Source organism: Heptranchias perlo, chromosome 1, assembly GCF_035084215.1.
Source record: "Heptranchias perlo isolate sHepPer1 chromosome 1, sHepPer1.hap1, whole genome shotgun sequence".
Classification (NCBI taxonomy): Eukaryota; Metazoa; Chordata; class Chondrichthyes; order Hexanchiformes; family Hexanchidae; genus Heptranchias; species Heptranchias perlo.
This window is the reverse complement of record NC_090325.1, coordinates 7,411,621-7,435,444: the sequence shown is the minus strand read 5'-3', so window position 1 is coordinate 7,435,444 and position 23,824 is coordinate 7,411,621. Positions and strand designations below refer to the sequence as shown.

Below are 23,824 nucleotides of genomic sequence, written 5' to 3'. Positions count from 1 at the left end.
GGGCGGTGGAAGCAGATTCAATAATAACTTTCAAAAGGGAATTGGATAAATACTTGAAAAGGAAAAATCTGCAGGGCTATGGGGGAAAAGAGCAGGGGAGTGGGACTAATTGGATAGCTCTTTCAAAGAGCCAGCACAGGCACGATGGGCCGAATGGCCTCCTTCTGTGCTGTAAGATTCTATGATTCCACGCGAGTTGTTGGTGCAGGAACAGTAGTTAACGCTGTTATGGAGAATCCATTTGATCATTTGGGGAAACAGGACTTTGGAAATGCTAGGGAGTGTCCCTCTGTCTCCTGACACAAGCGTCCTGCCCAAAATGAGTTTGGGCCATCTCAACCCACTTCCTTGTGGCCACGATCTCCCCTTGATGAGCAAAATTTAGAAACAAGCCTTTTCTCCCTCGCTTTTCCCCAAGTTATCAGAGTGGGATAAAAGTTTTGATGTCAGGCAGACCGGTTCCACTGGGCTTCCTACTCCACCCAACACCCTCCCCCCTCAAATTCCCCAATTCTGCTGGATGCCCAATCTCAGACATCCCTTGCTGTGATTGATAGAATTTTTAAAATTAGGTAAGGGGATCAGGGGATCTGGAGCTAAGGCGGGTAAATGGGGTTGAATTACTGACCAGCCACGATCTGCTTGAAGGCAGAGCAGGCTCGGATAGGTTTGCCAACTCTGGGTTGACGTATTCCTGGAGGTTTCATCACATGACCTCCTGCCTCCAGCCGCCCCGTCCCCAGACTCCCGCCATTGGTCGCCCAACACGTCCATATTTTGTGGCACCCCGTCTTCCCACACCAATCAGAAAGCAAATGGAGTCTTCATTATCCGATTGGACAGTTTGACCCATCAATCAAACAACCTTATTTCCCCCCCATCTCAGATTTTTTTTTTTAAAAACTAAACCAAAATGTTCAAAGAATTTTCATTTAAAGAAGAATTTTTTATTGCCCCTTACGATTTTTCTCCTGGGTGTTGCTCACAGCGGAGATTAGTCTTTAATACCTGGAGACTCCAGGATAATCCTAGAGGATTGGCAATCCAAGGCTTGAGGGGCCTACTCCTGTTCCCATATGGGGTGGAGACCCTCAAGAGTGACTCTCCTTACAGGAAGGGTAAGAGACAATATAAACTGCGCAAGGAGGGTCACCCTTGAGGGGAACCTCATTCGTTAGTGGTGTTAATTGTATCCATATGAGTTATATCAGTGTGTTAATTGTATTCAGATGGTGCATATCAATTTGGGACTCTCTTGTATCCATATGAGACTTTATCTAAGGGGTGCACAAAGGATCTCTGAATAAAGGCTTGGAAGCAACTGAAGACCAGGCTCCAGTATTTTATCCTTCACCACCTGGTTATCCAATTTATAACAGGTGGGTAGGTAAGAGCACCCAAGAGTGGCTGGGTAAGAGCAATGAAGGTGGGAGTAAGTTTATGAAACAGATTTGGATAAAGACCGCCATTCAGCCAATTTCAGTTGGTCTATTCTTAAAGAGCCTACGCTCCCCAATTCACAGCAGCTCTCAGTTTTTCTTTGTGACGTGTCCGATTCCGAGGCTTTTGTCTCCGTTACCCTGACCAGAAGTCAGTTCTACAGGTTAAAGGTCGTTAGGTAGACAAGGTTTCAGGATAAGTTTTGTCTTGTGAAAAAGTCGACCACTGATACCAGAATTGGAGTGTGATGATTATTTGAGATACAAGGCTGAGGGGTGACTTGATAGAAGTCTTTAAAATTATGAAGGAGTTTTTTTAAAAATTCGTTCATGGGATGTGGGCGTCGCTGGCGAGGCCGGCATTTATTGCCCATCCCTAATTGCCCTCGAGAAGGTGGTGGTGAGCCGCCTTCTTGAACCGCTGCAGTCCGTGTGGTGACGGTTCTCCCACAGTGCTGTTAGGAAGGGAGTTCCAGGATTTTGACCCAGCGACAATGAAGGAACAGCGATATATTTCCAAGTCGGGATGGTGTGTGACTTGGAGGGGAACGTGCAGGTGGTGTTGTTCCCATGTGCCTGCTGCTCTTGACAGGGTAGATGTAGAGAAGACGTTTCCACTTGTGGGGGAGTCCAAAACTAGGGGCCATAAATATAAGATAGTCACTAATAAATCCAATAGGGAATTCAGGAGAAACTTCTTTACCCAGAGAGTGGTTAGAATGTGGAACTCGCTACCACAAGGAGTGGTTGAGGCGACTAGCATAGATGCATTTAAGGGGAAGCTAGATAAGTACATGAGGGAGAAAGGAATAGAAGGATATGCTGATTGGGTAAGATGAAGAGGGGTGGGAGCAGGCTCTTGGAGCATAAATGCCAGCATGGACCAGTTGGGCTGAATGGCCTGTTTCGGTGCTGTAAAATTCTATGTAATAACTTGCATTTATATAGCATCTTTAATGTAGTAAAATGTCCCAAGGTGCTTCACAGGAGTGCTATCAGACAAAAATTAAGACAAAGAAAGAGACATTAGGACAGGCGACCAAACACTTGGTCAAAGAGGTGGGTTTTAAGGATGGTTTTGCAGAGGAGAGAGTTGGAGAAGAGGAGGTTTGGGGGGGGGAATTCCAGAGGGGCCTTAGGGCCTAGTTGGTTGAAGGCACGGCCGCCAACGGCGGGGCAAAAGGAAGTGTGGGATGTACAAAACCAGAGTTGGAAGAATGCAGAGTTCTTGGGGGGTTATATGAGCTGGAGGAGGTTACAGAGAGATAGGGAAGGGGCGAGACCATGGAGGGATTTGAACATGAGGATGAGAATTTTAAAAATCGAGACGTTGGCGTATCGGGAGCCAATGTAGGTACAGTGAGCAGGGGGACGACAGGTGAACGGGACTTGGTGCGAGTTAGGACACTGGCAGCAGAGTTTTGGATGAGCTGACGTTTACGCAGCTGTCAAGACGATATCTTATAAAAGAGTGAGTTCTGTGCATTAAAATCCACTCCATAACAAAATGAGACTCCTTGGCTCTTAAGGGAATTGCTGAATAATTGTTGCCTATCAAATAGTACGTCGGACTTTGAAAATAGCTGCTTGTGAGAGGCACTTGGGAATCAATACTTGCAAGTACTCGCATTTAGTGAGAATTATTCTGACCCATACTCCTCAGTATAGATCAAACCATCTACAATAAGCAGTCCACCTGCACTAAGAATAACCAGTAAAAGACAAAGAGGTTGCAAAAGAAACAAAGCTTTCTAGATACCCTACAATTTAGCTGAAATTAAATTCAAGTTTCATCCTTTCTTTATCCAAAAAGAAAAAGACCTGTATTTATATAGCGCCTTTTCACGCGCTCAGGTCATCCCATAGCGCTTTACAGCCAATTAAGTACTTTTGAAATGTCACTGTTGTAATGTAGAGAAACATGGCAGTCAGTTTGCACACAGCAAGGTCCCACTAACAGCAATGTGATAACGACCAGATAATCTGTTTTAGTGATCTCGGTTGAAGTATGGACATTGGCCAGGACACCAGCGAGAACTCCCCTGCTCTTCTTCGGAATCGTGGCAGTGGGATCTTTCACATCCACCAAAGAGGGCAGACAGGGCCGCAGTTTAACCGAAAGATGACACCTCCGACAGTGCAGCGCTTCCTCAGCACCGCACTGGGAGCGTCAGCCTAAATTGTGTGCTGCAGGCTCTGGAGTGGGACTTGAACCCGCGACCTTCTGATTCAAGAGTGTGCTACCCACTGAAACCTGGTCAAATGCCTCTGACTCAGAAAGCAGACACACAGGATGCTGCCACAACTCTCTCGTGTCAATGACCAAGAGCCACCTCCTTCCTCACCGCCAGGAAAGTCTGAAGGTTCCACTCAGCTCAACGAGGTTCAGGCAGAATTTAAAACCATGTTCATTCACCTCCACAACCCAACATTTTTTGATAAAGTTAATTGGCACAATACAGAAAATGGGTGTTATATCTTATGACCTTTGTGAAAGGGTACAAGTAACATAGTGGTTATCTCAATGGGCTAGTAATCCAGAGAATGCAAGTTCAAATCCCATCATGCCAGTTTGAGAATCTGAATTTGGTTTAAAATAAAAAGCTGGGGTCAGTAAAAGTGACCTTGAAGCTGTCGGATTGTTGTAAAAACCCAACTGGTTCACCAACGTCCTTTAGGGAGGGGAACCTGCCGACCTTACCTGGTCTGGTCTACATGTAACTCAATCTCTGAAGTGGCCTAGCAAGCCACTCAGTTGTATCAAACCCGCTACCAGCGATTCAAGAGGAAGTCCCAACACCACCTTCTCTGGGCAACCGGGGATGGGCAATAAATGCTGGCCTTGCCAGCGAACCCAACAATGAATAAGAAAATGCTCCACACCCCCTTCCCCACTGCGCGCCACACCCCCTTGTGTTGGAATGAAGTCTCCTTCTCTAACTCATTCTTTCCCAGGACTTCAAACCCATGGAACTCTTCCCACCTTTAATCTTCCACACCACTTTCTGAAGCAGCCCATCAAGCAATTAGTTGAAGGCGGCCCACCATCACCACCTTCTTCTCAGGGAGACTGGGTACAGGCAATAAATGCCAGCCTTGCCCATATCCCGAGAATAAATTTTTTAAAATCCCATTTATAAAGAGCAAATATTCCATAAAATGTCCGACTACGCCCATTAAATTACCAAATATCCCATTAAGTCACCATATTACATTACTGAATATCCCCATTGCATTTCCCATTAAATGCAATGGGGATATTTGTGCATTCCGCAGGTGACTCATCCACATCTCCCTCAGCTCAGGAACCAATGTGTCCTGTCCAGTATTTCCCACCATGTCTATCCACTTCAGTTCCCTTAAACGGACATTTGCCCAGTTCTTTTCAAAGCAATCAAGAAACACGAACATCACCTGATTTCTCTAGAGTCAAGCGCAATGATTGAATAAACTGAACCCCGCGGGGTGGTCTTACTAACAGGCGCTCGGTGCTGTGGTTCCCAGTTTGGCTTCACAGCCCACAGCTAATCCGTAACAACGCCCGACTGCACGCTGCTGACCACGTCCAAGTTTACCTTGTCCCGACCGTAACGCCGCAGAAGTTTGTACGGCCAGTTGAACAGAACTTGGTTGGTTTTGGTGTCTTTCAGTAGGAGGTTCTCGTTGTCTGCTTTAAGAATATACGTCCCATGGAGGTCGCACCTCTCTGCCGCTTCAGTCTTCTGCACATTCACCCAGAACTCGTTCACTGTGCAAGGAAAGGAAGAAGGAAGTTTAATCACAAGATTGGTTACGATAGAAAGAAAAAGAAAGGGAAAGAGAAAAAAAAGGAAAAAACTTGCATTTTATACAGCGCTTTTCACGGCATCAGGACTTTCCAATATGCTTTACAGATGATGAAGTACTTATGAAGTGTAGTCATTGTTGTAATGTAGGAAACACAGCAGCCAATTTGTACACAGCAAGATCCCACAAACAGCAGTGAGATAAATGAGCAAATAATCTGTTTCCGTGGAGTTGTGAGGGATAAATATTGGCCAGGACGATTAGCGCCATGGGATCTTTTACATCCACCCGAGAGGGCCGAAGGGGCCTCGGATTAACAACTCATCTGAAAGGATCATCCTTCCAGAACAGCAACCCCCCATCGCTTTCCCACTACAACATCCAGCTGTGTCTCGGCCTCAATCACTCTTCTGGCAACTCATTCCAGCAATTAAAATACTTCCTGCCTAAACTTGCCCTTCACAACCCTGAAGCAATGTCATCTTGTGCTGCTGTCCTGGCGCATCCAAAATTATAGCTACATTATCTGTGCCATTAAAATATCTTACATATTACAAGATTCCCCCTGGAGACATCTCGGAGGCCAAAGAGCCCCAGTTTATCTAGTGCTTCCTCAGCTTGATCCTCTAACACCAGTGATAGCATCATAGAATACTGTACAGAAGGAGGCTATTCGGCCCATCGTGCCTGTGCCGGCCCTTTGAAAGAGCTATCATAAGAACATAAGAAATCGGAGCAGGAGTAGGCCAATCGGCCCCTCGAGCCTGCTCCGCCATTCAATAAGATCATGGCTGATCTGATCCTAACCTCAAATCTAAATTCATGTCCAATTTCCTGCCCGCTCCCCGTAACCCCTAATTCCCTTTACTTCTAGGAAACTGTCTATTTCTGTTTTAAATTTATTTAATGATGTAGCTAAATATCCAATTAGTCCTACTCCCCCTGTTCTTCCCCCAGAGCACTGCAAATTTTTCTTTTACAAGTATATATATCCAATCACCTTGTCGCTCTCCTCCAAGGTGATTAACTGAACACTCTTTACAGCTTTGAAATGTTTTTTTTTAAAAAGGAAAGGATTTTTTTGTGTTTATAAAGTCAACTCTTTTTAAAAAAACACGAGCACGCAGATCCAGGAATTTGGCAAGCCTGGCATTTATTACCCATTCCTACTTGCCCTTGAGAAGGTTTTGATACGCCTTCTTCTTAAACTGCTGCAGTCCATGTGATGATGGCACTCCCACAATGGCAGGGAATTGAAAGAATTTATTGAAAAAAGGTTGAGGAGACTTCGAGGTGACCTAACTGAAGCTCAAGACTATGAAGGGAACTGAAGTTGATCCAGGCAAACTGTTCGTTAAAGAGGATGCTGCCATTGTAGCAGTAAAGGAGGAGGTAGTAGTGATATTGGATAGGATAAAAATTAGATAGAAAGAGGAGGTACTTAAAAGGTTGGCAGTACTCGAAGTAGAAAAGTCACCCGGTCCAGATGGGATGCATCCGAGGTTACTGAGGGAAGTAAGGGTAGAAATTGCGGAGGCTCTGGCAACAATCTTCCAATCCTCCTTAGACATGGGGATGGCGTGAGGACTGGAGGATTGCAAATGTTACACCCCTGTTCAAAAAAGGGGAGAGGGATAAACCCGGCAATTACAGGCCAATCAGCCTAACGTCGGTGGTGGGGAAACTTAGACAATAATCCTGGACAAAATAAATTGGTACCTGGAAAAGTATGGGCTAATAAATGAAAGTCAACACAGATTTCTTAAAGAAAAATCATGTTCGACTAACTTGCTTGAGTTCTTTGATGAAGTTACGGAGAGGGTTGATGTTGTGTACATGGACTTTCAAAAGACATTTGATAAAAGTACCACATAATAGACTTGTTAGCAAAATTAAAGCCCATGGGATTAAAGGGACAGTGGCAGTGTGGATACAAAATTGGCTAAGGGACAGAAAGCAGAGAGTAGTGGTGAACGGGTGTTTTTCAGACTAGAGGGAAATATACAGTGGTGTTCCCCAGTGGTCGGTATTGGGACCACTGCTCTTTTTGATATATATTAATGACCTGGACTTGGGTATAGAGGGTATAATTTCAAAGTTTGCAGATGACACGGAACTTGGAAATGTAATAAACAATGAGGAGGATAGTAACAGACTTCAGGAGGACATAGACAGACTGGTGAAATGGGCAGACACATGGCAGATGAAATTTAAACGCAGAGAAGTGTGAAGTGATATATTTTGATAGGAAGAATGAGGAGAGGCAATATAAACAAAATGGTACAATTTTAAAGGGGGTTCAGGAACAAAGAATCCTAGGGGTGCACATACTCAAATCTTTGAAGGTGGCAGGACAAGTTGAGAAGGCTGTTGAAAAAGCATATGGGATCCTGAGCTTTATTAATAGAGGCATAGAGTACAACAGCAAGGAAGTTAGGCTAAGCTTTATAAAACACTGGCTAGGCCTCAGCTGGAGTATTGTGTTCAATCCTGGTTTAGGAAGGATAACAAGGCCTTAGAGAGCGAGAGCGAGCGAGCGATTTACTAGAATGGTTCCAGGGATGAGGGACTTCAGTTATGTGGAGAGACTGGAGAAACTGGGATTGTTCTCCTTAGAACAGAGAAGGTTAAGGGGAGATTTGATAGAGGTGTTCAAAATCACTGAAGAGTTTTAATAGAGTAATTAAGGAGAAACTGTTTCCAATGGCAGAAAAGTCGATGACAGAGGACACAGATTTAAGGTGATCAGCAAAAGAGCCAGAGGCAACATGAGGAAACTTTTTTTTTTTAAAAACGCAGCAAACTGGAATTCACTGCCTGAAAGGGCGGTGGAAGGAGATTCAATCGCAACTTTCAAAAGGGAATTGGATAAATACTTGAAGGTAAAATATTTACAAGGCTATGGGGAAAGAGCAGGGGAGTGGGACTAATTGGACAGCTCTTTCAAAGAGCCGGCACAGGCACGATGGGCCGAATGGCCTCCTTCTGTGCTGTACCTACTCTGATAACAGTGAAGGGTTCAAATAGCAGAGGACACAGAGGTTAAAATGAGCAGGTTAGGGAAGAGGTGGGGTGGAAGAAAGCAAGAGCGTGTGAGATGGACAGACACACACAGACATGCATTGGGCGATGAGCTAAGACGGTGGTGGACAAGTGTGGTTGTTCTGTCACACCCTTCGATTGCCCTCCCACAGTGGAGTGGGTAAAGGCACTGTGAGCTGCCACATTGGGTGGTGCATTCATTCACTACCCGACCCTTCCCTTCCCTTCGCAGTAAAGAGATTGGGTGGGGTAGGAGAGGGGAAGAAAGCGGGTTCTTGGGTGTCCGCTGCTGTTGCCAGGAAGTGACAGCACCAAGTGGAGCTCACAAACTGCACATTTCCCACCCCTGCATGCGCAAAAAACAAAAAAAATGACTTAAGCACCAACAAGCGCCACTCGTTACCCCTCCTCGACGGATAAGCTAATCCCGACATACAAAACTGCACACTTGGAAAAGGAAGGAGGGAGAAGAGAGCTCTGCCCTCACGACACAATCTCTTCATTGATTAAACTTTTATGACTCACATCCTTAGCCACTGCAATGGAATTTTGGGAGGTTCGACACACTCCCGACCTCTCCCAGCAGTTACCCTACTGAGCTGACTCCACTGCAAAGCCAGATGCTGACTGCTGCATGTGTAACCTAGCGATGACTCCCTGATGTTCTGATGTGAAAAGTCAAACAACAGACGGGCAGTGGGAGATATTAAAATACGAGATGGATAAAGATTGTGGAAGTGCATGAAGGGATGCTTGACCATATTAACACTCTATTAATTCACTTAACTCACGAATGTGGAAGTGCATGAAGGGATACTTGACCATATTAACTCACTTAACTCACATAATAAAGTTTCTCACGAGAACACATAGCAGCACAATCGTGTAATTACTTTGAGTTTCTCACGTTGATAGCTGTCCTCCCTTTAGATAGGGAGGTAGCTGACTACAGGAATAAATGGCCATATAGCCTTGAGACCAGCTACAGCCCTACTGATAATGAAAGACAGAAATGTAGGGAAAAGCACTTTCCCAGGCCTGCGTGCAAGGTATCAAGATGGCTGTGGGAACTTGAGGGCGGGCTCCCTATTTTGATTGACCAACTACCTGAGCCAATAAAGAATGTACGTGTACGTCCATATTCTGTAACAGGTGGGCGTTGTTTACCGAATTGTATGAACGTGAGCTGTTTCTTTAACTCGGCGAAGTTGCACCATCAACCTTTGCTTGAGGTGCTCTTCCACTTGTATACAAGTTGGGGTTCAATAAAGTTTCTTTGTACTACTTGTTTGGGTGTTAATATTACTTATTACTACACAAATGCATTAAGTTTCAACAAGATACATGGTAAGTGTAGAGGGCTAATACAGAAGAATTACCAGTAACATAAAAAGTATACAAGGAATCAAACAAACAGTCATATTAGTAAGGCTGAGAGGCAGTAGGAAAGAAGGCTGTCAACATAAAGGGAAATAGCAAGGACTTCTATAGGCACATGACAATTAAGATAGTCAATGAAGGGGTATTCCAGTTGGATATGAAGAGAGCTGTTTGTACAAGAGAGTGACAGAACGATGAAGAGGCTTAACAAGTATTTCACCTCTGTTTTTACAGAGGAAAGAGGAAGTAAGGCTGTAGGAAGATGCGGAGATAAATATTCAAAAGGAAAGCATATTAAAGGTAAAGGGACAGATTATGTAGTCATTTGTTTCATTGTTGTTTGTTTTTTTTATTTGTTCATGGGGTGTGGGCGTCGCTGGCGAGGCCGGCATTTATTGCCCATCCTTAATTGCCCTCGAGAAGGTGGTGGTGAGCCGCCTTCTTGAACCGCTGCAGTCCGTGTGGTGAAGGTTCTCCCACAGTGCTGTTAGGAAGGGAGTTCCAGGATTTTGACCCAGCGACGATGAAGGAACGGCGATATATTTCCAAGTCGGGATGGTGTGTGACTTGGAGGGGAACGTGCAGGTGGTGTTGTTCCCATGTGCCTGCTGCTCTTGTCCTTCTAGGTGGTAGAGGTCGTGGGCTTGGGAGGTGCTGTCGAAGAAGCCTTGGCGAGTTGCTGCAGTGCATCCTGTGGATGGTACACACTGCAGCCACTGTGCGCCGGTGGTGAAGGGAGTGAATGTCTAGGGTGGCGGATGGGGTGCCAATCAAGCGGGCTGCTTTATCTTGGATGGTGTCGAGCTTCTTGAGTGTTGTTGGAGCTGCACTCATCCAAGCAAGTGGAGAGTATTCCATCACACTCCTGACTTGTGCCTTGTAGATGGTGGAAAGGCTTTGGGGAGTCAGGAGGTGAGTCACTCGCCGCAGAATACCCAGCCTCTGACCTGCTCTCGTAGCCACAGTATTTATATGGCTGTTCCAGTTAGGTTTCTGGTCAATGGTGACCCAAGGATGTTGATGGTGGGGGATTCGGTGATGGTAATGCCGTTGAATGTCAAGGGGAGGTGGTTAGACACTCTCTTGTTGGAGATGGTCATTGCCTGGCACTTATCTGGCACGAATGTTACTTGCCACTTATCAGCCCAAGCCTGGCTGTTGTCCAGGTCTTGCTGCATGCGGGCTCGGACTGCTTCATTATTTGAGGGGTTGCGAATGGAACTGAACACTGTGCAATCATCAGCGAACATCCCCATTTCTGACCGTATGATGGAGGGAAGGTCATTGATGAAGCACCTGAAGATGGTTGGGCCTGGGACGCTGCCCTGAGGAACTCCTGCAGCAATGTCCTGGGGCTGAGATGATTGGCCTCCAACAACCACTACCATGTTCCTTTGTGCTAGGTATGACTCCAGCCACAGGAGAGTTTTCCCCCTGATTCCCATTGACTTCAATTTTACGAGGGCTCCTTGGTGCCACACTCGGTCAAATGCTGCCTTGATGTCAAGGGCAGTCACTCTCACCTCACCTCTGGAATTCAGCTCTTTTGTCCATGTTTGGACCAAGGCTGTAATGAGGTCTGGAGCCGAGTGGTCCTGACGGAACCCAAACTGAGCATCGGTAAGCAGGTTATTGGTGAGTAAGTGCCGCTTGATAGCACTGTCGATGACACCTTCCAACACTCTGTTGATGATTGAGAGTAGACTGATGGGGCGGTAATTGGCCGGATTGGATTTGTCCTGCTTTTTGTGGACAGGACATACCTGGGCAATTTTCCACATTGTCGGGTAGATGCCAGTGTTGTAGCTGTACTGGAACAGCTCGGCTAGAGGCGCAGCTAGTTCTGGAGCACAAGACTTCAGCACTACAGCTGGGATGTTGTCGGGGCCCATAGCCCTTGCTGTATCCAGTGCACTCAGCCTTTTCTTGATATCACATGGAGTGAATCGAATTGGCTGAAGACTGGATTCTGTGATGGTGGGGATATCGGGAGGAGGCAGAGATGGATCATCCACTCAGCACTTCTGGCTGAAGATGGTTGCAAACGCTTCAGCCTTGTCTTTTGCACTCACGTGCTGGACTCTGCCATCATTGAGGATGGGGATGTTTGCAGAGCCTCCTCCCGTTAGTTGTTTAATTGTCCACCACTGTTCACGACTGGATGTGGCAGGACTGCAGAGCTTTGATCTGATCCGTTGGTTGTGGAATTGTTTAGCTCTGTCTATAGCATGTTGCTTCCGCTGTTTAGCATGCATGTAGTCCTGAGTTGTAGCTTCACCAGGTTGGCACCTCATTTTTAGGTATGCCTGGTGCTGCTCCTGGCATGCTCTTCTACACTCCTCATTGAATCAGAGTTGATTCCCTGGCTTGTTGGTAATGGTAGAGTGAGGAATATGCCGGGCCATGAAGTTACAGGTTGTGCTGGAATACAATTCTGCTGCTGCTGATGGCCCACAGCGCCTCATGGATGCCCAGTTTTGAGCTGCTAGATCTGTTCTGAATCTATTCCATTTAGCACGGTGGTAGTGCCACACAACACGTTGGATGGTGTCCTCAGTGTGAAGACGGGACTTCGTCTCCACGAGGACTGTGCGGTGGTCACTCCTACCAATACTGTCATGGACAGATGCATTTGCGACAGGTAGATTGGTGAGGACGAGGTCAAGTAAGTTTTTCCCTCGTGTTGGTTCGCTCACCACATGCCGCAGGCCCAGTCTGGCAGCTATGTCCTTCAGGACTCGGCCAGACTGGGCCTGCGGTCAGTCGTGGTGCTACCGAGCCACTCTTGGTGATGGACATTGAAGTCCCCCACCCAGAGTACATTCTGTGCCCTTGCGACCCTCAGTGCTTCCTCCAAGTGGTGCTCAACATGGAGGAGGACTGATTCATCAGCTGAGGGAGGGCAGTAGGTGGTAATCAGCAGGAGGTTTCCTTACCCATGTTTGACCTGATGCCATGAGATTTCATGGGGTCCAGAGTCAATGTTGAGGACTCCCAGGGCCACACCCTCCTGACTGTATATCACTGTACCGCCACCTCTGGTGGGTCTGTCCTGCTGATGGGACAGGACATACCCAGGGATGGTGATGGAAGAGTCTGGGACGTTGGCTGAAAGGTATGATTCTGTGAGTATGGCTATGTCAGGCTGTTGCTTGACTCGCCTGTGGGACAGCTCTCCCAATTTTGGCACAAGTCCCCAGATGTTAGTGAGGAGGACTTTGCAGGGTCGACTGGGCTTGGTTAGCCTTTGTCGTGTCCGGTGCCTAGTGGTCCGATGCCGGGTGGTCCATTAGGTTTTATTCTTATTATGACTTTTCGTAGCGAGATTTTACAACTGAGTGGCTTGCTAGGCCATTTCAGAGGGCAATTAAGAATCAACCACATTGCTGTGGGTCTGGAGTCACATATAGGTCAGACCTGGTTCGGACGGCAGGTTTCCTTCCCTGGAAATTAGTGAACCAGATGGGTTTTTACGACCATCCGGTAGTTTCATGGCCACCATTACTGATACTAGTATTTTAATTCCAGATTTTTATTTTATTAATTGAATTGAATTTAAATTCGCCAGCTGCCGTGGCAGGATTTGAACTCATGACTCCAGATTTTAGTCCAGGCCTCCAGTAACATAACCACTATGCTACCGTACCCTTGCATCTTGCTGTGCACAAATTGGCTGCAGCGTTTCCCTACATTACAACATTGACTACACTTCAAAAGTACTCCATTGGCCGTAAAGCACTTTGGGACATTCTGAAAATTGCGATGGAACTCACAAGTTCTTTCTTTCAAATCTGATAACTACCAAGCTTTGCAGGTGTGCAACACTAACTACAAATCAAGTAGCGAAACAGAGTGCAAGCAGGATCAAGGAGATCTCTCATCTTAACGATACCGATAGCCTGGTAGCTCCAGTCATCGGACACTTTTATTGGCACTCTGCGGTTTCCGAGGTGCCCTGTGTCACTGGGATGTAACTTTCTTCCTAAAGCGGTTGTCTCACTGATGCGCGATTCTATTTATAGACAGGTTACTGTTACGAATAGAAGCATATATTAGAAGTGCACGATTCCTGTTTGCTCAGGGGTGGTTGAAAACTTAATGCTCTGGTTGGCAGTCAAGTCATTGACTGATCAGAGTTGGGACCCTCTCCAACCCATATGGTAAATAGACCCAAATCACTGCTTAGCACCCAGCTCTCATACAACCCACGTCAGTATTAGTTTGTCACCGCCTTGTAAAAAAGAACAGTGCATGCAGAGTAAAATGGTAGATAGGAGAAGCAGGGGGCACCTAAGGATCGGGGGTGGCGAAAGATAGCACTAGAGCAAGTAATAGTACATTATTAGATGGGATCAGACTAAGAAAGAGTACAAGAAAGTCTAAGACTGGTTTGCGGTGCATGTGTGTAAACGCACGAAGTGTGGTGAACAAGGTCGGTGAGCTGCAGGCGCAAATAGCCACATGGGAATACGATGTCGTGGTGATAACGAAGACCTGGCTCAAAAAAGGGCAGGATTGGGTACTAAATATTCCTGGATACAAGGTGTTCAGGAAAGATAGGGAAGGAAAGAAAGAAGCGGGGGTGGTGGCAGTATTGATTAAGTAAGGAGAATATTGCCATACTGGAGAGAAAGGATGTCCTGGAGGAGTCAAGGACAGAATCTATTTGGTTAGAGTTAAGAAATAACTGGTGTATTCTATAGGCCACCAACCAGTGGGAAGAATATAGAGGAGCAAATTTGCAGGGAAATTACAGAGAGGTGCAAAAGCTATAGAGTAGTGATAACTGGGGACTTCAACTATCCTAATATAGACTGGGATAACAATAATATAAGGGGCAAAGAGGGGGAGGAATTTTTGAAATGTGTTCAGGATAACTTTCTTAACCAGTACGTTTCCGGCCTAACGAGGAAGGAGGCATTGCTGGACTTGGTTCTGCGGAATGAGGTGGGCCAAGTGGAGTAAGTGTCAGTGGGGGAGCAGCGATCATGGTATCAAAGTTTAGAATAGCTATGGAAATGGGCACGGACCACCCTAAAGTAAAAATATTCAACTGGAGGAGGGACAATTTCAGTGGGATGAGAATAGATCTGGCTCAGGTAAATTGGAATCAAAGATTGGCAGGCAAAACTAATTTAACAGTGGTGGCCTTTAAAGAGATGGTTTGGGTACAGTCTAGGTACATTCCCACAAGGCAGAAAGGTAGGGCAACTAAAGCCAGAGCTCCCTGGATGACAAAAAAGAGATAGCGAGTAAGATGAAACGGAAAAAAGGGGCCTATGACCGATGTCAGGTTGATAACACAGGTGGGAACCAGGCAGAATATAGAAAGTTCAGAGGGGAAGTGAAAAAGGAAATAAGAGGGGCAAAGAGAGGGTATGAGAATAGACTGGCGGATAACATAAAAAGGGAGTCCAAAAGTCTTCAACAGGCATGTAAACAGCAAACGGGTAGTAGGAGGAGGGGTGGGGCCGATTAGGGACCATAAAGGAGATCTACTCACGAAGGCAGAGGGGATGGCCGAGGTACTAAATGAGTACTTTGCATCTGTCTTTACCAAGGAAGAAGATGCTGCCAGAGTCTCAGTAAAGGAAGATATAGTTGAGATGCAGCGGTTCAAGGCGGCGGCTCACCACCACCTTCTCAAGGGCAATAAATGCTGGCCTCGCCAGTGACGCCCACATCCCATGAACAAATAAAAAGATACTGGATGGGCTAAAAATTGATAAAGAGGAGGTACTTGAAAGGCTAGCTGTACTTAAAGTAGATAAGTCACCCGGTCCGGATGGGATGCATCCTAGGTTGCTGAGGGAAGTAAGGGTGGAAATTGCGGAGGCTCTGGCCATCTGTAGACACGGGGGTGGTGTCAGAGAACTGGAGAATTGCAAATGTTACACCCTTGTTCAAAAAGGTTTGAAAGGATAAACCCAGTAACTAAAGGCTAGTCAGTTTAACCTCAGATGTGGGGAAACTTTTAGAACGATAATCCGGGACAGCATTAGCAGTCACTGGGACGAGTGTGGATTGATTAGGGAAATCCAGCGTGAATTTGTTAAAGGCAAATTGTGTAATTAACCTGATAGAGAGTTTTTTGATGAGGTAACAGAGAGGGTAGAGGAGGGCAATGCAGTTGATGTGGTGTATATGGACTTTCAAAAGGCATTTGATAAAGTGCCGCATGGTAGGCTTACCATCAAGATTGCGGCCCATGGAATAAAGGGGGCAGTAGCAACATGGATACAGAATTGGCTAAGGGACAGGAAAGAGTAGTGGTGAACGGTTGTTTTTTGGACTGGAGGGAGGTGTACAGTGGTGTTCCCCAGGGGTCAGTGCTGGGACCACTGCTTTTCTTGATATATGTTAATGACTTGGACTTGGGTGTACAGGGCACAATTTCAAAATTTGCAGATGACACAAAACTTGGAAGGGTAGTAAACAGTGAGGAGGATAGTGATAGACTTCAAGAGGATATAGACAGGCTGGTGGAACGGGCAGACACATGGCAGATGAAATTTAACACAGAAACATGCAAAGTGAGACATTTCGGTAGGAAGATCGAGGAGTGGCAATATAAACTAGAGGGCACAATTCTAAAAGGGGTACAGGAACAGAGGCCTGGGGGTATATGTGCACAAATCATTAAAGGTAGCAGGGCAGGTTGAAAAAGTGGTTAAAAAAAGCATGCGGGATCCTGGGTTTTATAAATATAGGCATAGAGTACAAAAGTAAGGAAGTCATGACGAACCTTTATAAAACACTGGTTCGGCCACAACTGGTATATTGTGTCCAGTTCTGGGCACCGCACTTCAGGAAAGCTGGGGTTGTTCTCCTTGGAACAGAGATGGTTGAGAGGAGATTTGTTCGAGGTATTCAAAATCACGAAGGGTCTAGACAGAGTAGATAGAGAGAAACTGTTCCCATTGGCAAAAGGGTCAAGAACCAGAGGACATAGATTTAAGGTGATCGGCAGAAGAACCAAAGGTGACATGAGGAAAAGCTTTTTTTGTTTACACAGCCAGTGGTTAGCATCTGGAATGTACTGCCCAAAGGGGTGGTGGAGGCAGATTCAATCATGGCCTTCAAAAGGGAACTGGATAAGTACTTGAAAAGAAAGAATTTGCAGGGCTATGGGGATAGGGTGGGGGAGTGGGACTAGCTGGATAGCTCTTGCATAGAGAGTCGGACTCGATGGGCCGAATGTCCTCCTCCCACGCTGTAACCTTTCTATGATTCTAAATGATTTCCGCTGGTGGAGTCCAGAACAGAATTAGAGCTCGGCCGTTCAGGGGTGACATCAGGAACCACTTCTTCACACACAGGGTAGTGGAAATCTGGAAATCTGGAACTCAGCCCCTTCCAAAAAACTGTTGAAGCTAGGGGTCAAATGAAAATTTTAAAACTTATTATTAGGAACATAGGAACAGGAGCAGGCCATTCAGCCCCTTGTGCCTGCTCTGCCATTCGATAAGATCATGGCTGATGGATAGATTTATTGTTAGGCAAAGGTATTAAGAGTTACGGAACCAGGGCAGGTAGATGGAGTTAAGATACAGATCAGCCATGATCTAATTGAATGGCCGAACAGATTCGAGGGGCTGAATGGCCTCCTCCTGTCCCTATGTAATTGACTCCTATCTGGCACTGTACAGATGAAGTAAATCAAGGAGCAGTGATGCTGGTGAGGCCAAGCTTGGTTTCAAAACTCAAAAAGGTTATACAGTCCCCATCAATTAAACCATCCACGTTTAAAAATCACGCAAATGACACAAACCATCTCCCATTCGGGTTTCAACTATTTTGGGAGGGGAACCAGGATGAAGCATCAGAGAGGAGAAACCAAGTGCACAGAGGACTGGGAAGAGACAAAAAACCATTAGAATAAAGAGAAATCCAGAAAGATGAGGGGTCAGACAGGGGAGGAGTGCAAAACAGACCAAGTCGGGTTTGAAGTGCATCTGCGGAAATGCACGGAGCATAGTAAATAAGATTGGTGAGCTGCAGGTACAAGTTGTCACATGGAGTTACGATATAGTGGCAATAATGGAAACCTGGCTCAACCAAGGGCAAGAATGGGAACTTAATATGCTTGGCTACAAAGTATTCAGGAGAAATAGGGAAGGAGAAAAAAGAAGGGGGGGTTGGCAGTATTGATCAAAGATTCTGTTACATACTGGAAAGGGATCTGCCTCCACCACCCCTTCGGGCAGTACATTCCAGATGCTAACCACTGGCTGTGTAAACAAAAAAAGCTTTTCCTCATGTCACCTTTTGGTTCTTCTGCCGATCACCTTAAATCTATGTGCTAGAGGGTTCAAAGACAGAATCTATTTGGTTAGAGTTAAGGAGCAGAAGAGGAACAGTTATGCTGCTGGGTATGTACTCTAGACCACCAAATAGTGGGAAACAGATGGAGGAGCAAATCTGCAAGCAAATTTCAGGAAGATTCACGGGGAAAATCAAGGGATATGGGGATCAGGCAGGAAAAATGGAGCTGAGGTTGAAGATCAGCCATGATCTGATTGAATGGCAGAGCAGGTTCGAGGGGCCATATGGCCTACCCCTGCTCCTATTTCATATGTTCTTATGTTCTAAGATGTGAAAACAATATAGAGTAGTGATAATGGGGGACTTCAATTATCCTAATATAGACTGGGGAAATCCTAATATAGACTAAAGGAAAAGTCTAAAAAGAGCAAGGAGAGGGAGGAACTCCTAAAATGCATACAGGAGAACTTTCTGGAGCAGTGTGTTTCCAGCCCAACGAGGAAGGAAGCAGTGCTGGATCTAGTTCTGGGGAATGAAGGGGGCAAGTGGAGCATGTTTCAGTGGGAGAGCATTTGGGAAACAGTGATCACAATATTAGGTTTAGAGTAGTTATGGAAAAGGACAAGGAACAATCAAAAGTGAAGATATTGAACTGGAGGGCAGCTAATCTCAGTGAGTTGAAAGGGGATCTGGCCCAGGTGGATTGGAATCAAAGATTGGCAGGTAAAACAGTAAATTAACAATGGGAGGCCTTCAAGGAGGAGATGGTTGGGGTACAGACTAAACACAGTCCCACGAGGGGAAAAGGAAGGGCATCCAGAGCTAGAGCTCCCTGATGACTAAAGAAACGGAGATCAAAGTGAAACAGAAAAAGGAGGCTCAGGATAAATGTCAGGTTCGTAATACAGTGGAAAAATCAAGCAGAATACAGAAAGCGCAGGGGAGAACTGAAGGAGGAAACATGAAGGGCAAAGAGTGTCTGAGAAAAGATTAGCAGGTAACATAAAAGGGAAAACTAAAATCTTTTATAAGCAAAGAGTAAATGGATAGTCAAAGGAAGGGTGGAGTTGATTAGGGACCAAAAACTAAATATTGTGGAGACAGGGGGCATGGCTGAGGTACTAAATAAGTACTTTGCATCTGTCTTCACTAAAGAGGATGCTGCCGTTGTCACAGTAAAGGAGGAGGAGGGGGTAGAGAAATTGGATAGGATAAAAATAAAAGGAGGTACTTAAAAAGTTGGCATCACTCAAAAGTAGAAAAAGAACAGTCCAGATGGGATGCATCCTAAGTTACTGAAGGAACCTAAAAGGATAAGGGCAGCATGGCACATGGGAACAACACCACCTGCACGTTCCCCTCCAAGTCACACACCATCCCGACTTGGAAATATATCGCCGTTCCTTCATTGTCGCTGGGTCAAAATCCTGGAACTCCCTTCCTAACAGCACTGTGGGAGAACATTCACCACACGGACTGCAGCGGTTCAAGAAGGCGGCTCACCACCACCTTCTCAAGGGCAATTAGGGATGGGCAATAAGTGCTGGCCTCGCCAGCGACACCCACATCCCATGAACGAATAAAAAAAAGGGTGGAAATAGCAGAGGGTCTACCACATAATAGACTTGTTAGCAAGATTGAAGCCCATGGGATTAAAGGAGCAGGTGGCAGCGTGGATACAAAATTGGCTAAGAGACAGAATCAGAGAGTAGTCATGAACAGTTGTTTAATCAGACTGGGGGGGTGGAGGGGGGAGTATGCAGTGGGACCCCCCAGGGGTTGGTATTAAGACCACTGCTCATTTTTGATAGATATTAATATATTAATGACCTGGACTTGGGTATAGAGGGCATAATTTCAAAGTTTGCAGATGACACAAAACTTGGAAATGTGGAGGATAGTAATAGACTTCAGGAGGGCATAGACAGACTGGTGAAATGGGCAGACACATGGTAGATGAAATGGGATACAGAAACAGGAGGACCTAGGGGTTCACATCCACAAATCTTTGAGGGTGGGGGCACTAGACTTAGGAAGGATGTCAAGGCCTCAGAGAGGGTGCAGAGGAGATTTACTAGAATGGTATCAGGGATGAGGGACTTCAGTTATGTGGAGGGACTATAATAAATTCATAGTAGGTACAGTACAGGGGGAAGCCATTCAGCCCATCGAGCCTATGCCAGCTCTTTGAAAGAGCTATCCAATTAGTCCCACTCTGTTCCTTCCCCATAGCCCTGCAGTTCTTTTCCCTTCGAGTATTTATCCAATTCCCTTTTGAAAGTTACTATTGAATCTCCTTCCACCACCCTTTCAGGCAGCGCGTTCCAACTGGCTACCTAAAAAAAAAATGTTTCCTCATGTCGCCTCTGACTCTTTTGCCGACCACCTTAAATCTGTGTCCTCTGGTTACAGATCCTTCTGCCACTGGAAACAGTTTCTCCTTATTTACTCTGTCAAAACCGTTCATGATTTTGAACACCTCTATTGAATCTCTGCTCTAAAGGAGAACCACCCCAGCTTCTCCAGTCTCTCCACATAACTGAAGTCCCTCATCCCTGGTACCATTCCAGTAAATCTCTTCTGCACCCTCTCTAAGGCCTCGATATCCTTCCTAAAGTGCGGTGCCCAGAATTGAACACAATACTCCAGCTGAGGCCTAACCAGTGTTTTATAAAGGTTTAGTATAACTTCCTTACTTTTGTACTCTATGCCTCTGTTAATAAAGCCCAGGATCCCATATGCTTTTTTTTTTAAAAAAGAAAAGAAAAGCCTTCTCAACTTGTCCTGCCACCTTCAAAGATTTGTGTATGTGCACCCTCAGGTCTCTCTGTTCCTGCACCCTCTCTAAAGTTCTCTTATAAAAGGTAGTTCATTGCTGCAGATGTCCTGTTGTATCTTGCTATGGAACTGTAAACCAAAATCTTTTGACTAAATATCTGATCCTGACTGAATATAAATTTCCCCTATTTTGACTATCTGATGCTGACACTGGTAATGGGTATTTTTCCCTGAATGAGAATGTGTGCGGTTTACAAGCTTATACTCAGATATATTTTACGGTGATGCTATATTTTGAGCATATATTGCTTGTTCAGATGCGAAAAATAAAGAATTGGTAGCTGGGACAAAAAAACTGTAGAGAGAGAGAACACGAACTTACATTTCTATAGCACCTTTCACTACCTCAGGACGTCCCAAAGCGCTTTACAGCCAATGAAGCACTTTTTGAAGCGTAGTCACTGTTGTAATGTAGGGAAATGAAGCAACCAAATTGCGCATAGCAAGATCCCACAAACAGCAATGTGATAATGACCAGATAATCTATTTTTTTTTAAAAAAGTGATGTTGGTTGAGTGATAAATATTGACCAGGACACCGGGGAGATCGCCCCTGCTCTTCTTTGAAATAGTGCCGTGGGATCTTTTACGCAATTGGAGAGAAGCCAGAAGCAGCCAGATTCTTCTTCTCTCACCTCTGAGGATCGATTTTAACTGGGAGCGCGTTCAAGGTCGGCAGTGAGGCGGGAGGCAAACCTCCACAGGAAGCTCAGCAAGAGGCCTTGGAATAAAGCAGGAACGTGTCCCGCCCAAAACCAGCAGGAGTGACGTCAGGTCGCGAGCCCGAGGACCCCCCCCCCCCAAGGGAACAGTCCCTGGCATTAGGTCAGCGCTGGGGATGGGGTTGGTCGCCAATACTGGCGCTGGAAGGGAGAGGCTGGGGCGGCCCAAGGACTCCTCACGAGGCTCAGGGTGGTTGGTGGGGGGTGGCGGGGAGCACTCCTGCTCCTCCCGGCCCACAGGAATTCTACAGCAAAGTTGAATAAAAAATACTTACTGTGGCCTCTTCTGGCCACTCCACCGTGGTTCTGCTGTCAGGGTGGGACCCGCATGGACCACCTGAACGCAGAAGTTAAAATGTCATACTGGCACATACGTGACTTTCCAATGTAAAGTAGGCACCCATCTGCCATGTGTGGGCTGCCCTCCCTTGCCCGTTTGCGGTGTCAGCCATGGCTCAGTGGGTAGCACTCTCTTGCCTCAGAGTCAGAAAGTTGTGAGTTTGAGTCCCACTCCAGAGACTCAAGCACAAAAATCTAGACTGACACTCCCAGTGCAGTACTGAGGGAGGGCTGCACTGTCTGAGGTGCCGTCTTTGGATGACACGTTAAACTGAGGACCCGTCTGCCGTCTCACGTGGACGTAAAAGATTCTATGGCACTATTTCAAAGACGAGCAGGGGCGATCTCCCCGGTGTGCTGGCCAATATTTATCACTCAACCTGCATCACTTAAAAAGATTATCTGGTCACTGTCTCAGCTTTTTATGGGTCATTGCAGTGTGCAAATTGGCTGCAGCGTTTCCTACATTACAACAGTGACTACACTTCAAAAGTACTTCAATGGAGGTTGTGAAAGGCGCTACATAAATGCAAGTTTGTTCTTTCTGAGGTTGTGCATCATAAAGTCTGCACAAATAAACAAGGCCAAGCTACAGTGAATCCATATTTTTCAAACTGAACCCAACATCGAGCTTGATTGGAAGAGAGGGAAGAAAGAGACACTGTGCTTTCCGGTGGAATGCCAGCTAACCGGCCGTGCTTACCCTCAGATCGGGAGTAGTAGATACTGTTCTCCGCCATCTCCAAAGGCTTTGAGTTTGCTCCACAACAGGGATCAGCAGCAAGAGGCTACAATGAAAAAAAAGGAGAACAATCTTAAACAGGAGCCTCACCAAATGGGACACCCAAGAGCATCCTTGGGTCCAGGACAGTAGGTACCTTGGGTACAGGTAACGTGGTGGTCATGTTATTAGACTTGTAACCCAGAGGCCTGGACTAATAATCCAGAGGACACAAGTTCACATCCCACCATGGACAGTTTGAGAATTTGAACTGAGTTTTAAAAAAAAAATCTGGAAATAAAAAGCTGGTCTCAGTAGAAGTGACCATGAAGCTGTCGGATTGTCGTAAAAACCCAACTGGTTCGTTAACGACCTTTAGGGAAGGAAAACTGCCGTCCTTATCCGGTCTTGGAATACATGTGACTCCAGTCCCCACACTAACGCGGTTGACTGTTAACGCGGCCCATAGAAGTGGCCTAACAAGACACTCAGTTGCATCAAACGGTTCAAGGCGGCCCACTTCTCAGGGCAAGTTCGAAGGGGCAATATCCCACCACCACCCCCCTAGAGTGAATATAATAAATGTATCTCTCTCCCCAGCCTATATTTTCCATTGTAATGACTTCAATGTAACTGTTTTAACAACTTCCAGTTCTAGAGTCTATAGCAGGGCTCCTAGATGCTTGAACGCACAGAAAAAAAATTGTTCACAAGGCTCTTCCTCACCTGCTAGGCTGAGCCAGTCCTCTGTGCAAAGGTCAGCACTCCTACCTGGGAGCAACGGATTATGCAGTGCCCGGAAGGGATGAGCTAATTTTCTTTTTAAAAAAAAAAATTATAAACTAACTGAATAAAGCAGTCACTACGAAATTGAGATAGTTTTCTGGGGAATTTACTTTCCCAAAAATGCTCCGATCCATTAAAAACCACCTGGGAGTGTTTGATGGGACAGTGTAGAGGGAGCTTTACTCTGTACCTAACCTGTGCTGTACCTGCCCTGGGAGTGTTTGATGGGACAGTGTAGAGGGAGCTTTACTCTGTACCTAACCCGTGCAATTCGACGTACATCATTTTCTTTCCACAATCTGCCTCAAAGCTTCATTCACCTGTTTTTTCATTGAGCAGAAGGAAAAATACAAAGCAAGAAAACGTACAAGCACACATAAGTTATTTAATGGTTGTTTCCTTCTTAAAATGAAACACGCATCAGTTTTGCAGTTAGAATCATAGAATCTTACAGCACAGGAGGTGGCCATTCGGCCCATCATGCCTGTGCCCACTCTTTGAAAGAGC

At 45.8% G+C, this 23,824-nt stretch overlaps 1 protein-coding gene across 1 annotated transcript in view; it reads right to left on the bottom strand.

The window, feature by feature from the left end:
- Positions 1 to 23,824, bottom strand: part of dok1b (docking protein 1b) — an 81,129-nt gene that overhangs the window by 8,661 nt on the left and 48,644 nt on the right. The window contains exons 3-4 of the mRNA XM_067979950.1: positions 22,514 to 22,598; positions 5,015 to 5,187 (exon numbers count right to left, since the gene is read on the bottom strand). Of these exons, the coding sequence (XP_067836051.1) occupies positions 5,015 to 5,187; positions 22,514 to 22,598 (258 nt within the window). The remainder of the gene's footprint in view (positions 1 to 5,014; positions 5,188 to 22,513; positions 22,599 to 23,824) is intronic.